The sequence below is a fragment of the Chiloscyllium punctatum genome, chromosome 11, assembly GCF_047496795.1.
Source record: "Chiloscyllium punctatum isolate Juve2018m chromosome 11, sChiPun1.3, whole genome shotgun sequence".
In the NCBI taxonomy this organism is placed as follows: Eukaryota; Metazoa; Chordata; class Chondrichthyes; order Orectolobiformes; family Hemiscylliidae; genus Chiloscyllium; species Chiloscyllium punctatum.
Window position 1 is genome coordinate 14978599 of NC_092749.1, and position 13162 is coordinate 14991760.

Here is a 13162-nt window from a genome sequence, read left to right on the forward strand (position 1 = left end):
AGTACACTGGAGCAGTAATGAATCTGTCAAATGGGACCATTTCAGGCTAGGCTGCATCTCCCACACCTGCTTCAGGAACACATAGGAACATAACACAGCACGGAAACAAAATATGCAAAACAGAAACAATGTTAAAAACAGCGTGAACTACTATTAAGTTGTCAGGTTGGGTTTTGATCACACTTACCTGAGCAGCGATTTACTGCAGCGCATTAGGAGACTCTGTATAAACCGTTTCCTCTGTTTGTCGGTCCACAGGTCAAACCAATGACTTACCAGAGCCACTCTCTCATCAAAGAGCTGTAAGAGGAGAAGATTCACTGCGTTATTGCTATGGGGACTTAACATTAAATTGTGTAATGAGAGGAGCAACACCATCAGAGGCAGAGGAGGGTGTAATGGGTAGTGAGACCTGCAGGAGGAGCTCTTGTGTCAAATACCAATTTGGCAAGCCAACAAAATTACAGTCACTGCAAACATCTACAGGCAGCAGCACAAATCTTTTGAGTATTTACAATTGTTTTTAGAAACAGCAAAAGAACATTCTACCAAATGTCACATCACCAGATAACATGATCGAACCCATTGAAGTAAATGGAGGACTCTGCACAACCCCATTGGATGTTCCTCAGTTGAACTGAAGGCTGAGCCACAGAGTTTATACCACATCCACAAGCACCGTTAGTACAGGCTTCAGTACACCCAGCACATACCAGCTAGTAGGTAGCTGGAAGGTGATAACTTCAACATTGCAGCACTCACTCAATATTGACCCTCGACAGTGCTGCACTCCCTCAGTACTGATCCTCTGACAGTACGCCACCCCTCAGTACTGATCCTTGGACAGTGCAGCACTCCCTCAATACTGGCCTTCCAACAGTGCGGCACTCCCTCAGTACTGACACTTAGACAGTGCTGCACGCTCTCAATACTGACCCTCTGACAGTGTGGCACTCCCTCAGTACTAATCCTTGGACAGTGCAGCACTCCCTCAGTACTGATCCTCTGACAGTGCGGCACCCCTCAGTACTGATCCTTGGAAAGTGCAGCACTCTCTCAGTACTGGCCTTCCAATAGTGCAGCACTCCCTCAGTACTGACCGTCCGATAGTGCAGCACTCCCTCAGTACTGATCCTCTGACAATGCGGCACCCCTCAGTACTGATCCTTGGAAAGTGCAACACTCTCTCAGTACTGGCCTTCCAACAGTGCAGCACTCCCTCAGTGCTGACCGTCCGAAAGTGCTGCACTCCCTCAGTACTGACCCTCCAACAGTGCAGCACTCCTTCAATACTGACCCCCTGACAGTGCGGCACTCCCTCAATACTGACCATGTGGCAGTGCAGCACTCCCTCAATACTGACCTTCCGACAGTGCAGCACTCCCCCAGTACTGATCCTTGGACAATACAGCATCCCTTCAGCACTGACACTTGGACAAGGTAATATTCCCTCAGAGTGCTTCAGTGTTGCTTCTGATGCAGTCTTCTCTACACTGGGGAGACAGGTCGCCTACTTACAGAGCACTTCAGAGAACATCTCCAGGACACCCGCACCAACCAACCTTATCGCCCCATGGCCGAACACTTCAACTTCCTCTCCCACTCCGTTGAGGACATGCAAGTCCTGGGCCTCCTCCATTGCCACTCCCTAACCACCCGACACCTGGAGGAAGAACGTATCATCTTCCGCCTTGGGACCCTCCAAACTTACAGCATCAGTTTGGATTTCACCAGTTTCCTCATTTCCCCTCTCCCCACCTTATCCAAGTTCTAACCTTCCAACTCGGTATCACACTCATGACCTGTCCTACCTGTCCATCTTCCTTCCCACCTATCCAATCCACCCTCCTCTCTGACCTATCACCATCGCCCCCTCCTCAATCTACCTATTGCACTCTCAGCTACCTTTCCCCCCGCCCCACACCCTTGCCATTTAGCTCGCCACCCCCGGGCTCATTAATGAAGGGATTACGCCCAAAATGTCGATTCTCCTGCTTCTCAGATGCTGCCTGACCTGCTGTGCTTTTCCAGCACCACATTCTCGACTCTGATCTCCAGCGTCTGCAGTCCTCACTTTCTCCTCAGTACTGGCCCTCCGACAGTGTGGAGCTCCCTCAGCACTATACATGGTGCAGAAAAATAAGAAGAAATGAAGCACCAAAGTGCATCAATGTTCAAGAAAGGTTTGGTTGAAAATATGAAACAACAAAATCAAAAGCCAGAGAAGAGTTGGCGGGGGTGGGGGTGGGGGGTGGGTCTGAGGTGTGGGAAATCATGGAGAAAGTACGAAGTAAAAGGGTATAAGGTCATCACTGGTGTTGTTAAAACAAATTCGTTCATAAACCAAAGACTGAGTAATACCATTCTATTTGCTGCCCCTCACTACTATCTGTAATTCACCTGCTGATTGGCGGCTTTATGGATCACTGGCGTCCATGTGCTGAATCTGGTTGGCTGGATAATGGCATCCGGTTTTGAACTGGAGCCTCTGACCAAAGCCTCTGACCGCCCGAGGGGTTCAATCTCCCGCCATTGGCTCCCATGTGGCATGGGTCTAAGGCTGGTCAGCATAGCTGCCATGGCACTGGGCACCTTCTGAAACATCAACCATGCACAGGAATTGTTGGCCTGTGGAAAAAATGTCACAAACACTTTCAAGAAAGGATATCAACAGGAAGGTTTCTGCTGCCACTGTCTGACTTTTCCTCCATTGTGACTTCAGTCAGTCTGAATTAGTACCCTAGAGATAATAAAACTAAGAAGGAAGTTTACCCTCTGGGAGGGTAAAGGCAGCTGATACACAAGAACACCACCAGCTGCAAGTTCCCTTCCAAGCCATATGCATAGACACTTACAGCACAGAAGGAGGCCACTTGTTCCATTGTTTTCACACTGGCAAACAAACATCTGATCACACCATTCCTATTTGGAACCTAATCACTGTTCCTTCACTGTCACCGGGTCAATATCCTGGAATTCTCTCCCTAATAACACCATGGGTGCCCTTACACCCCAAGGACTGCAATTGATCAAGACATCAGATCACCACCATCTTCTCCAGGGCAATTACTGATGAGCAATAAATGCTGGCTTTGATAGTGATGTCCACATTGCATCAATTAACAATAAAAAGGTTAAGGTGAACAATGAGGTTGGTGGAGAGGAACAATTCCTCTGGTTATGGCAGGGAATTCCAGAACAAAGATCCTTCATTGTAGGCAGGTCCAGATGACCAAGTCGCATAGGATCCATGGCACATTGGCAAATTGGATACAAAATTGGCTTGGTTATAGGAGACAGAGGATCATTGTTGAGGGGTGTGTTTTAAATGGACCAGTGGTGTTCTGCAAGGATTGGAGTTGGGACCTCTGCAGTTTGTAAGGTATATAGATGACATTTGAAAATCTAGATGGTGTGAGCAATATGCTTGCAGATGACATGGACATTAGTGGAGTTGTGGATAGTGAGAAAGGTTGTCAAAAGATACAGCAGGATTTCGATCATTTGGAAAGTTGGGGGAAGAAATGGCAGATGGAGTTTAATCTGGTGAAATGTGGCGTGATGCATTTTGGGAGGTCAAATGAAAGAGGAAATAATACACTCAATGGCAGGACGTTTGGGGACATTAATATACAGAGGGATCTTGAGGAACAAGGCCATATCATTTGTAAGTGGCAATACAAGAGAATAAAGTGGTAAACATACAGCATGCTTGCCTTCACTGGCCAGAGCATTCTGTATTAAAAGTGAGCAAGCCATGTTGCAGCTTTATAAGACTTTAGATTAGATTTCGCTACAGTGTGGAAACAGGCTCTTCAGCCCAACAATTCTACACTGACCCTCCAAAGAGTAACCCACCCAGGCCCATTTCCCTCTGTCTAATGCACCCAACACTATGGGCAATTCACCTGACCTGCACATCTTTGGACTGTGGGAGGAAACCCACACAGACACAGGGAGAATGTGAAAACTCCACACAATCAGTCACCCAAGGCTGGAATCAAACCTGGGACCCTGGTGCTGTGAGGCAGCAGTGCTAACCACTGAGCCATCGAGCCACATTAGGAGTATTGTTTGCAGATGTGGTCACCACAATATAGGATGGATGAAGAAGCTTCAGACAGGGTACAGAAGAGGTTTACCAGGATGTTGCCTGGATTGGAGTGTGTATTAGCTGTAAGAAGAGGTTGGACTAACTTGGATTGTTTGCATTAGAGCGTCAGAGGCTGCGGAGCAACTTGAGAGAAATATCTAAAATTATGGTAGGCATGGATAGGGTGGTCAGTCAGAGCCTTTATCCCAGGGTGGAAATGTCAAATAGTAGAGGGCATAGGTCTAAAACAAAACGGGGAAAGTTTAAGGGAGACGTGCGAGGCAAGTTTTTTTTACACAGAGGATGTTAGGTGGCTGGAATGCACTGCCAGGGGAGTGGTAGAAGCAGGTATGATAGCAACGTTTAAGACGCATTGAGACAGACACATGAACAGGCAGGGAATAGAAGGATTCAGACAATGTGCAGACAGATGGGATTTGTTTGGAATAGCATCATAGTTGGCACAGCCATGATGGGCCGAAGGGCCTCTTCCTGTGCTGAATGGTTTTATGTTCTAAAGAGACTGACCTTTAAAATGCTGTTTTAAAGGCTGTTTTAGGGAATGATCCCAGAATGCAGTCCAACAAACGGTGTTGAGTACAGTTTGGAGCTCTCTCCACTGAGAAGCATTTAAGGCTGGGAGGCCAGTTGAATATGTTAAAACCAGATTGTTAGGGTTCCATTTGGCAAGGATATTTAGAGATTGTATAGAATGGTGAAAAAGGGGCCGAATTACCTACTCCCTCCTAATGCTTATGTTTCTTTACACAGGGTAGTCCTGTTTGCTGCAGTTCAAATGCGGGGCAGCCCAGAACATTCTGTGTGCAATCCCAAAGCTTGGTGAGTGACCCAGTGATTCGGAATTTTTCAGTGCGTCCGGAGATTGGATTAGGGCCGTAACGTTAGGGGCATGGCATGGATATAGGATTGGCTAACTGGCAGAGAGTGGGGATGAGGGGGTCTTTTTCAGGATGGCAGCCGGTGACGAGCAGGGTTACACAGGGGTCAGTGTTGAACCGCAACCATTCACATTATACATCAATGATCTAGATGGAAGGAACTGAGGGTGCTGTTGTTTCATTTGTAGGTGACACAAAGCTAGGTGGAGGGGCAGGTAGAGTTGAGGAAGTGGGGAAGCTGCAGAAGGACTTGAACAGGCCAGAAGAGTGGGCAAAGAAGTGGCAGATGGAATACAGTGTGGGAAATTGGGAGGTTATGCACTCTGTAGGAAGAATAGAGGCATAGATTATTTTCTAAACAAGCAAAGCCTTCAGAAATCTGAAGCTCAAAGGGACTTGGGAGTCTGAGTTCAGGATTCTCTTAACATACAGGTTCAGTTGGCAGTTAGGAAGGCAAATGCAACGTTAACATTCATTTCAAGAGAGCTAGAATACAAGAATAGGGATGTATTGCTGAGGCTGTATAAGGCTTTGGTCAGAGCACATTTTAAATATTGTGAGCAGTTTTGAGCCACACATCTAAAGGATGTGCTGGCATGGGAGGGGGTCTAGAGGAGGTTTACAAAAATGATCCCAGGGATGAAGGGCTCGTTATATCAGGAGTGGTTGAGGACTGTGGGTCTGTATTCGATGGAATTTTGAAGGATGAGGAGGGATCTGATTGAAACTTACAGAATACTGAGAGGCCTGGATATAGGATTGGAGAATACTGGATTAGTGGTGCTGGAAGAGCACAGCAGTTCAGGCAGCATCCAACGAGCAGCGAAATCGACGTTTCGGGCAAAAGCCCTTCATCAGGAATAAAGGCAGTGAGCCTGAAGCATGGAGAGATAAGCTAGAGGAGGGTGAGGGTGGGGAGAGAGTAGCATAGAGTACAATCCAGTATTTGCTTTCCAGCATCTGCAGTCATTGTTTTTTACCTATAGGATTGGAGAAGATGTTTCCACTAATAGGAGAGACTCAGACCCAAGGGCACAGCCTCAGAGTGAAGGGATGACCCTTTAGAACTGAGATGAAGAAGAATTTCTTCAGATAGAGAGTACTGAATCTGTGGAATTTATTGCCACAGAAGGCTGTGGAGGCCAAGTCATTGAGTGTATTTAAGACAAAGAGAGACAGGTTCTTGATTAGTAAGAAAGTCAAAGATTACAAGAAGGCAGGAAAATGGGGTCGAGAAGCATCTCAGTCGTGATCAAATGGTGGAGCAGACTTGATGGGCCAAATGGCCTAATTTTGCTCCTATATCTTATGGTCACATGTCACATCTGATATGAGAGGCATTTCAGTAACTTGCCTATAATTGTCCCTTTAATGATCATAAAGTTAAAAGAGGAAACAAACCTTTATCACATCAATTACCACAAATTAAGCAGCAAATCTCTCCAGCGCCTTCACTTTCTGCTTGTTTCTGATTGAAGTTCACTCACTTATGACACAAACTGGAAAATAAATGAGAACAGGGATTTGTTTTACACCCACTCACTGTGGGGAAATTCTTTTCAATTCATCATATCACACCAAGCAATGAGAAGCTCCCTGAAGAAACCCAGGTCCTCTGCTGAGAGTTTGAGCCATTATTGCTGATTTCTTACCCTTTCAGCAGTCGCTCCTCCACAGGTGAGTCTCTCTGTATGCACGACATGTCACCAAGGCAACCAAACACACACAAAACTCAATGCAGCAGGTGATTTTCTTGGCAAACTCTCACAATTGCGTCCCTGGAGTATTGGATCACTGTCTCGTTACAGCTAATTCTCTACTCAACATTCAGGGAGGAAGAGAGAAACTGGGTTCCGAAGGAGAGTCATAGTCAACTTTAAATACTCACTTTTGTTCCTCTTTCCTGCCAGACCTGCTGATGTTTCCAGCACTTTCTGATTTGACCAGTGAAAGGTAAGTTGGTTTCTGTGGTGCTGGAAAAGCACAGCAGGTCAGGCAGCATCTGAGAAGCAGGAAAATCGACGTTACAGGCAAAACCCCTTGATCAGGAATGAGGCTGGGAGCCTGGGGTGGAGAGATAAATGGGAGGGGAGTGGGGCAGGGGTGGGTTAGCTGAGAGTGCTATAGGTGGATGAAGATGGGGGTAGATCAGAGGGGAGGGTGGAGTGGACAGGTGGGAAGGAAGATGGACAGGTAGGACAAGTCATGACGGCGATGCTGAGCTAGAAGGTTGGAAATTGAATGGTTGGAACCGGAATAAGGTGGGAGGGAGGGGAAATGAGGAAACTGGTAAAATCCACATTAATGCCCTGGAGTTGGAGAGTCCCGAGGTGGAAGATGAGGTGTTCTTCCTCCACGCATCGGGTGGTGAGAGAGTGGTGATGGAGGCGGCCCAGGACCTGCATGTTCTCGCCGGAGTGGGAGGGGGAGTTGAAGTATTTGGCCACAGGGTGGTGGGGTTGATTGGTGCGGGTGTCCCAGAGATGTTTTCTGAAGTGCTCTGCGTGCAGGCATCCAGTCTCCCCAATGTAAAGGAGACCTCATCGGGAGCAATGGGTGCAGTAAATGACGTGTGGAAGTGCAGGTGGAACGTTGATGGATGTGGAAGGCTCCTTTGCGGCCTTGGGCAGAGGTGAGGGGGGAGGTGTGGGCGCAGGTTGATCCTTTTTCTCTGGATGCTGTTAAATAGGCTTTGGTTCCTCATTAATAAGGTATCCTAATCATGTCTTCATTTATTCCACAGAGTTAACATCATGCAAGGGGCTTCCAATTGTCTCTGAAATCCCTTGATATCAGGTCAAGGCTCAGCATCACGGGACCTTGTTAGAGTCATTGAAAATAGGAGCAGCAATAGGCCATTCATGGCTGGTCATTGAATTCAACCATTTCCACCACCTACAAACAGAATCATCCTCCAACATTTCTGCCACCTACAAACAGACCCCACCACCAGACATATATTTCCCTCCCCACCCCCATCCACTTTCCGTAAAGACCGTTCCCTCCGTGACTATCTGGTCAGGGCCATGCCCCCCAACAACCCACCCTCCCATCCTGGCACCTACCCCTACCCCTGCCACTGCAGGAATTGCAAAACCTGCACCCACACCTCCCCCCTCACCTCCAGCCAAGGCCCCAAAGGAGCCTTCCACATCCATCAACGTTCCACCTGCACTTCCACACGTCATTTACTGTATCCGTTGCTCCTGATGAGTTCTCCTCTACATTGGGAAGGCAGGCGCCTAAATGCAGAACACTCCAGAGAACATCTCTAGGACACCCACACCAATCAACCCCACCGCCCCAGGGCCGAATGATTCAACTCCCCCTCCCCCTCCCACTCCGCCGAGGACATGCACATCCTGGGCCTCCTCCATCACCACTCCCTTACCACCCAACCCTTGGAGGAAGAACACCTCATCTTCCACCTCAGGACCCACCATCCATCAATGTGGATTTCACCAGTTTCCTCATTCCCCCTCCCTCACCTTACCCCAGTTCCAACCTTCCAACGTGGCACCGCCCTCATGACCTGTCCCACCTGTCCACTCCACCCTCCTCTCTGACCTATCACCTTTACTGCCAACTCCATCCACCTATTGCACTCTCAGCTACCTTCCCCCCCCAGCCCTACCTCCCTCCCATTTATCTTCACCCCAAGGCTCCCAGCCTCATTCCTGTTGAAGGGCTTATGCCCGAAACGGCAACTCTCCTGCTCCTCGGATGCTGCCTGACCTGCTGTGCTTTTCCAGCACCACACTCTTGACATTGAACTCAATATTCTGCTCCCACTTTGTCTCAATTCCTTTGATCCTTCTAGCTCTGAGAACTATATCTAAATCCTTCTTGAAAACTTTTTTTGTTCATTCACGGGATGGGGATGTCACTGGCTAGGTTATCATTTAGCGCCCATCCCTAATTGCCGAGAGGACAGTAAAGAGTCAACCAACATTCAATGCTTTGGCCACAACCGCTTTCTGTGGCAAGAATTCCACAGGCTCATCACTTTCTGAGTGAAGACATTTCTCCTTATTTCAATAGCAAATGGTCTGTATCCTCACACTGTGATCTGTAGTTCTGGACTCCCTTGTCATCAGGAACATCCTTCCTGCACTTACTTTGTATAACCCTGTTGGAATTTTATGGGTTTCTATAAGATAGACCCCTCAGCCATAGAATCATAGAGTCAGACATCATGGAAACAGACCCTTTGGGGTCACATCCACCATATTCCCAACTAGTCCCACATACCTGTGCTTGGTCCATATCCCTCCAAACCTTTCTATTCATGTACTTATCCGAATGTATTTTAAACGTTGTAACTATATCTGCATTTACCATTTCCTCTGGCAGTTCTTTCCACGCACAAACCATTCTCTGTGTAAAAACATTGCCTTTTGTGTCTTTTTAAAATCCTTCTCCCCTCACTTTAAAACCAAACCCCCAGTTATGACAAGGGGAAAGACCCTTGTCATTCACCGTATCTATACTCCTCACGATTGTACAAACCTCAGTAAAAGTTCACCCCTCAACCTCCTACACTCAAGTGAAAAAAGTCCCAGTATTTCCAGTCTTTTTTTTATCTCAAACACTTCATTCCCAGCAATGAATATAGTCCCAGCTGACCCAGTCCCTCATCAAACACCAGCCCTGCCAACCCAGGAGTCAGTGTAGTGAACTTTGCTGCACTCACTCCATAGCTAGAACATCCTTCCTCAGGTAAGTAGGCCAAAACGTCTCACAGTTGGCATGCAAATACTAACCTCACAGTAAAATGCTCAGGCAGCTGCCAACCTACAAAATGAAGTTTGGGATGTGGAATGTCAGAACTCCCACAGACAACCCCAGCAATGAAATATCTTTCCTTAAAGGTACTGCTCACTGTACTTCAGGTGTGGTCTTACCAACACCTTGTACAGTTGCAGTAAACTTCCCTACTCTTATACTTCAACCCTTTTGAAATGAGGGCCCACATCTCATTATCTTTTTCTGATTACCTGCTGTCCCTGTGTGCTAGCTTTCTGTGTATCCTGCACTAGTTCCCCCAAGTTGCAGCTTCCTGCTGTTTCTCTCCAATTAAATAATACTGCATATCTGCTCCCCCCTTCCAAAGTGAACAATTTCAAAATTTATCTACATTATACTCCATTTACCAACTGTTTGCACACTTAATCTATCAATATATCTCTCTAAACCATTTACATCCTCTCACAACTTACCTTTCCACCTATTTTTGTGAAGTCTGCAAATTTGGCTACAATCCATTGATTTCCTTCCTTCAGGTCTTTAATATATGTTGTAAATAGTGTGCCGACACTGTCACTTGAAAAGGATTATTTTGCCCCTGGTTTTATTGGAGAGGTCATAAAGGCAGAGGTGCCGAGGAGTTTAGGGAGTTTAACAGTTTAACAATGGAAGGAGAGTGGCCAGTTCTCCCAGATCAGGTAATTTCTAGATTTCTTTTAGTTGTAGCAGTCATCTCTCTATGGGTTGTTCCCTCCTGCCTGTAAGAAAGTGTGTTTGAATTTATCCTTTTGCCAAGGGGGTGTGTTTATGAGATGTTACTGTATTGGAACAGTTTATCGGTAATAGTTTGTGTATCAGGTCAGTTAAGTTTTCCAATAGTTAAGCTGTTCTAAGTTCCACGTTTTTTTTATTAGTGTTTAAATAAATTGTGTTTTGCTTAAAACCAGTAACATCACACATGGAAAACCCACTTCACATCTGCCTTTAAAATAAGAAAAAGTTAGTTCCAGGCTATCATCTTAAAATATTTTGAGGGGGTCTGGCTTGGTCCCTCACAACAGTTGCAGACCCAGCACTGATCCCTGTGGAATCCCACCGGTTACAAGTCATCAACCTGATGTTCTAGCAATGGAGTGAGTGCAGCAAAGCTCACCACACTGACTCCTGGGTTGGCAGGGCTGGTGTTTGAACAGGGACTGGGTCAGCTGGGATTATATTCATTGCTGGGAATGAAGGGCTTGAGATAAAAAAAGATTGGAAATACTAGGACTTTTTTCACTGGAGTGTAGGAGGTTGAGGGGTGAACTTTTTTTTCCCTGCTGTTTCCTCCCTATTGGCCAAATCTCTTTCCATGCCAATATATGACCTCCAACAGTCTGATCGTATCTTTTACAAGGTACCGTATCAAATATCTTCGGGAAGTTCAAATACTACACACCTACTGGTTCCCCTCCATCCCCTCGGGTTGACGCTTGCTAGAAATAACTCTAATAATAGACATGGATTTCTTTTCATGGTGATAAGCTGACTCTGCTTAATTAGATAATGCTTTTCTAAATGTGCTTTTACTTTCTTAATTATTGATTTCAATATTCTTCCAACAATAGATGTTAGGCTAATCAACCTATTGTTCCCTACTTTTTGCCTTCCTCCCTTTTGAAGGGTGTCACATTCACAGGTTTCCAATCCTTTGGCACTTCTTCAGAGTTGAAGAATTTTTGGAACATTACAAACAATGCATTTATTATCTCTGCAGGTACCTCTATTAGAATCCTAGGATGCAAGTCATCAGGGCTGGAGGATTTTTGTGTGTTTAGCCTAATTAGCTTGTCTAACACTACTTCTCTAGAGATGGTACTTAATTCCTCCCCCCATTATTTCATATTACTGGGTTCTTTGAAGTATCTCCATCATAAAGACTGATTAAATTCCTCTTCCATTTCCTTGTTCTCCATGACTGTCTTCCCAGAATTATTTTCGAATAGGTCTGTGTTCATTTAGACCTTTGTCCCTTTTTATGTTTTTAGAGAAGCTCTCAGTCAGTTTTAAGCTCCTTGCTAATTTGCCTTAATGTGTATTTTCTCTCTTTTAATTATCCTTTTGTGCTCCTTTGCTGGATTTTGAACTTATCCCAGTCTTTGGGGCCATCACTGACTATGCCTCCTTGAATGCTTTTTTTTCCAACTTAATACCCTGCTTAATTTGCTTGGTTAGCCATGATTGATTCATCCCTCTCAATCTTTCCTCCTTGGGATACATGTTTGCTGAGTCATACAGCACAGAAACAATCCTTTGGTCCAATGTGTCCATGTTGACCAGATATCCTAAATTGCCACATTTGCTAGCATTTGGCCCATATTCCTCTAAATCTTCCCTATTCATGTGCCCATCCAGATGCCTTTTTAATGTTGCAATAACACTGGCCTCCACCATTTCCTCTGGCAACTCATTCTATATACATATCATCCCCTGCAAAAAAAAAAACCCTTTTCAATCATACTCCTCTCACCTTAAACCAATGCCCTCTAGTTTTGGACTCCCCTACCCTGGGAAAAAAAAACTTGACTTTTCATCCTCTCCACGCCTCTCATGATTTTATAAACCTCTATATGGTTATTCCTCAGCCTCTCACACTCCAGGGAAAATAGCCCAAGACTATTCCACCTCCCCCGATAGCTCCTCAATGAATTACCTCCTTAAATATCTGCCATTTACTTACTATCATTTCTGCTCTTTTACTGAACACATTGAGAGACTCAGCAGGAAGGTCCATCAGATGAAGGCAGGGTATCAGAGGGACAGCACAATCCATCTACCAAAGTCTCCAAACACCATTTGCCCAACATGTGGCAGAATCTGCTGACAGCACCTCCACCATGCCAGCTAGCTTAGAACCAGAATGAAAGTAGGTCATCCCTGATCCTAAAAAAAAACACTATTTAAGGAGGTATTGACCATGGATGGTTACAGAGTTGAACTTCTTCATTCCAAATGACCACCTAATTGAGGTTTCCTTCCTTAACAATATTTACTATTAAACTGAAGTTCCTGCCTATGTAATATTTTACCTGGTAGGTGTCACCTCCTAATGCAGCGTAGCACTCCTTTAGTCTTATGGAGGTGGATTTCTGTGCTGACAACGACAGAGTGGGGCTTGAAGCTTCAGACTTGAGAGAGGAGTATGCTGCCCAGCACTTCATATCTAATACCGTTCATGAAGCCATTAGAGTTTCCTGGAACAGGGCATGGATCAAGCAGAGAACTCAATACAATCAAAATTCCCACAGGAGCTACTGGATTGCAAACAGGGATGCTCTGATCTGCATGACCTCATGCTGGAGTGGGTGGCCATTTCAGCAAGAGGCAAAGATCCAGTTGCTTCTTCATGTGTGTGTTTTTTTAAACACTGCCTTCCTGCTGGCAC

The 13162-nt window shown here is 45.7% G+C and overlaps 1 protein-coding gene across 1 annotated transcript in view; it reads right to left on the bottom strand.

Annotated features, from left to right (window-relative positions):
- Positions 1-12938, bottom strand: part of ect2l (epithelial cell transforming 2 like) — a 68249-nt gene extending 55311 nt beyond the window's left edge. Inside the window, exons 1-3 of the mRNA XM_072580156.1 lie at positions 12807-12938; positions 2401-2628; positions 188-300 (exon numbers count right to left, since the gene is read on the bottom strand). Coding sequence (XP_072436257.1) covers positions 188-300; positions 2401-2628; positions 12807-12938 — 473 coding nt within the window. The remainder of the gene's footprint in view (positions 1-187; positions 301-2400; positions 2629-12806) is intronic.
- Positions 12939-13162: the final 224 nt, after the last annotated feature.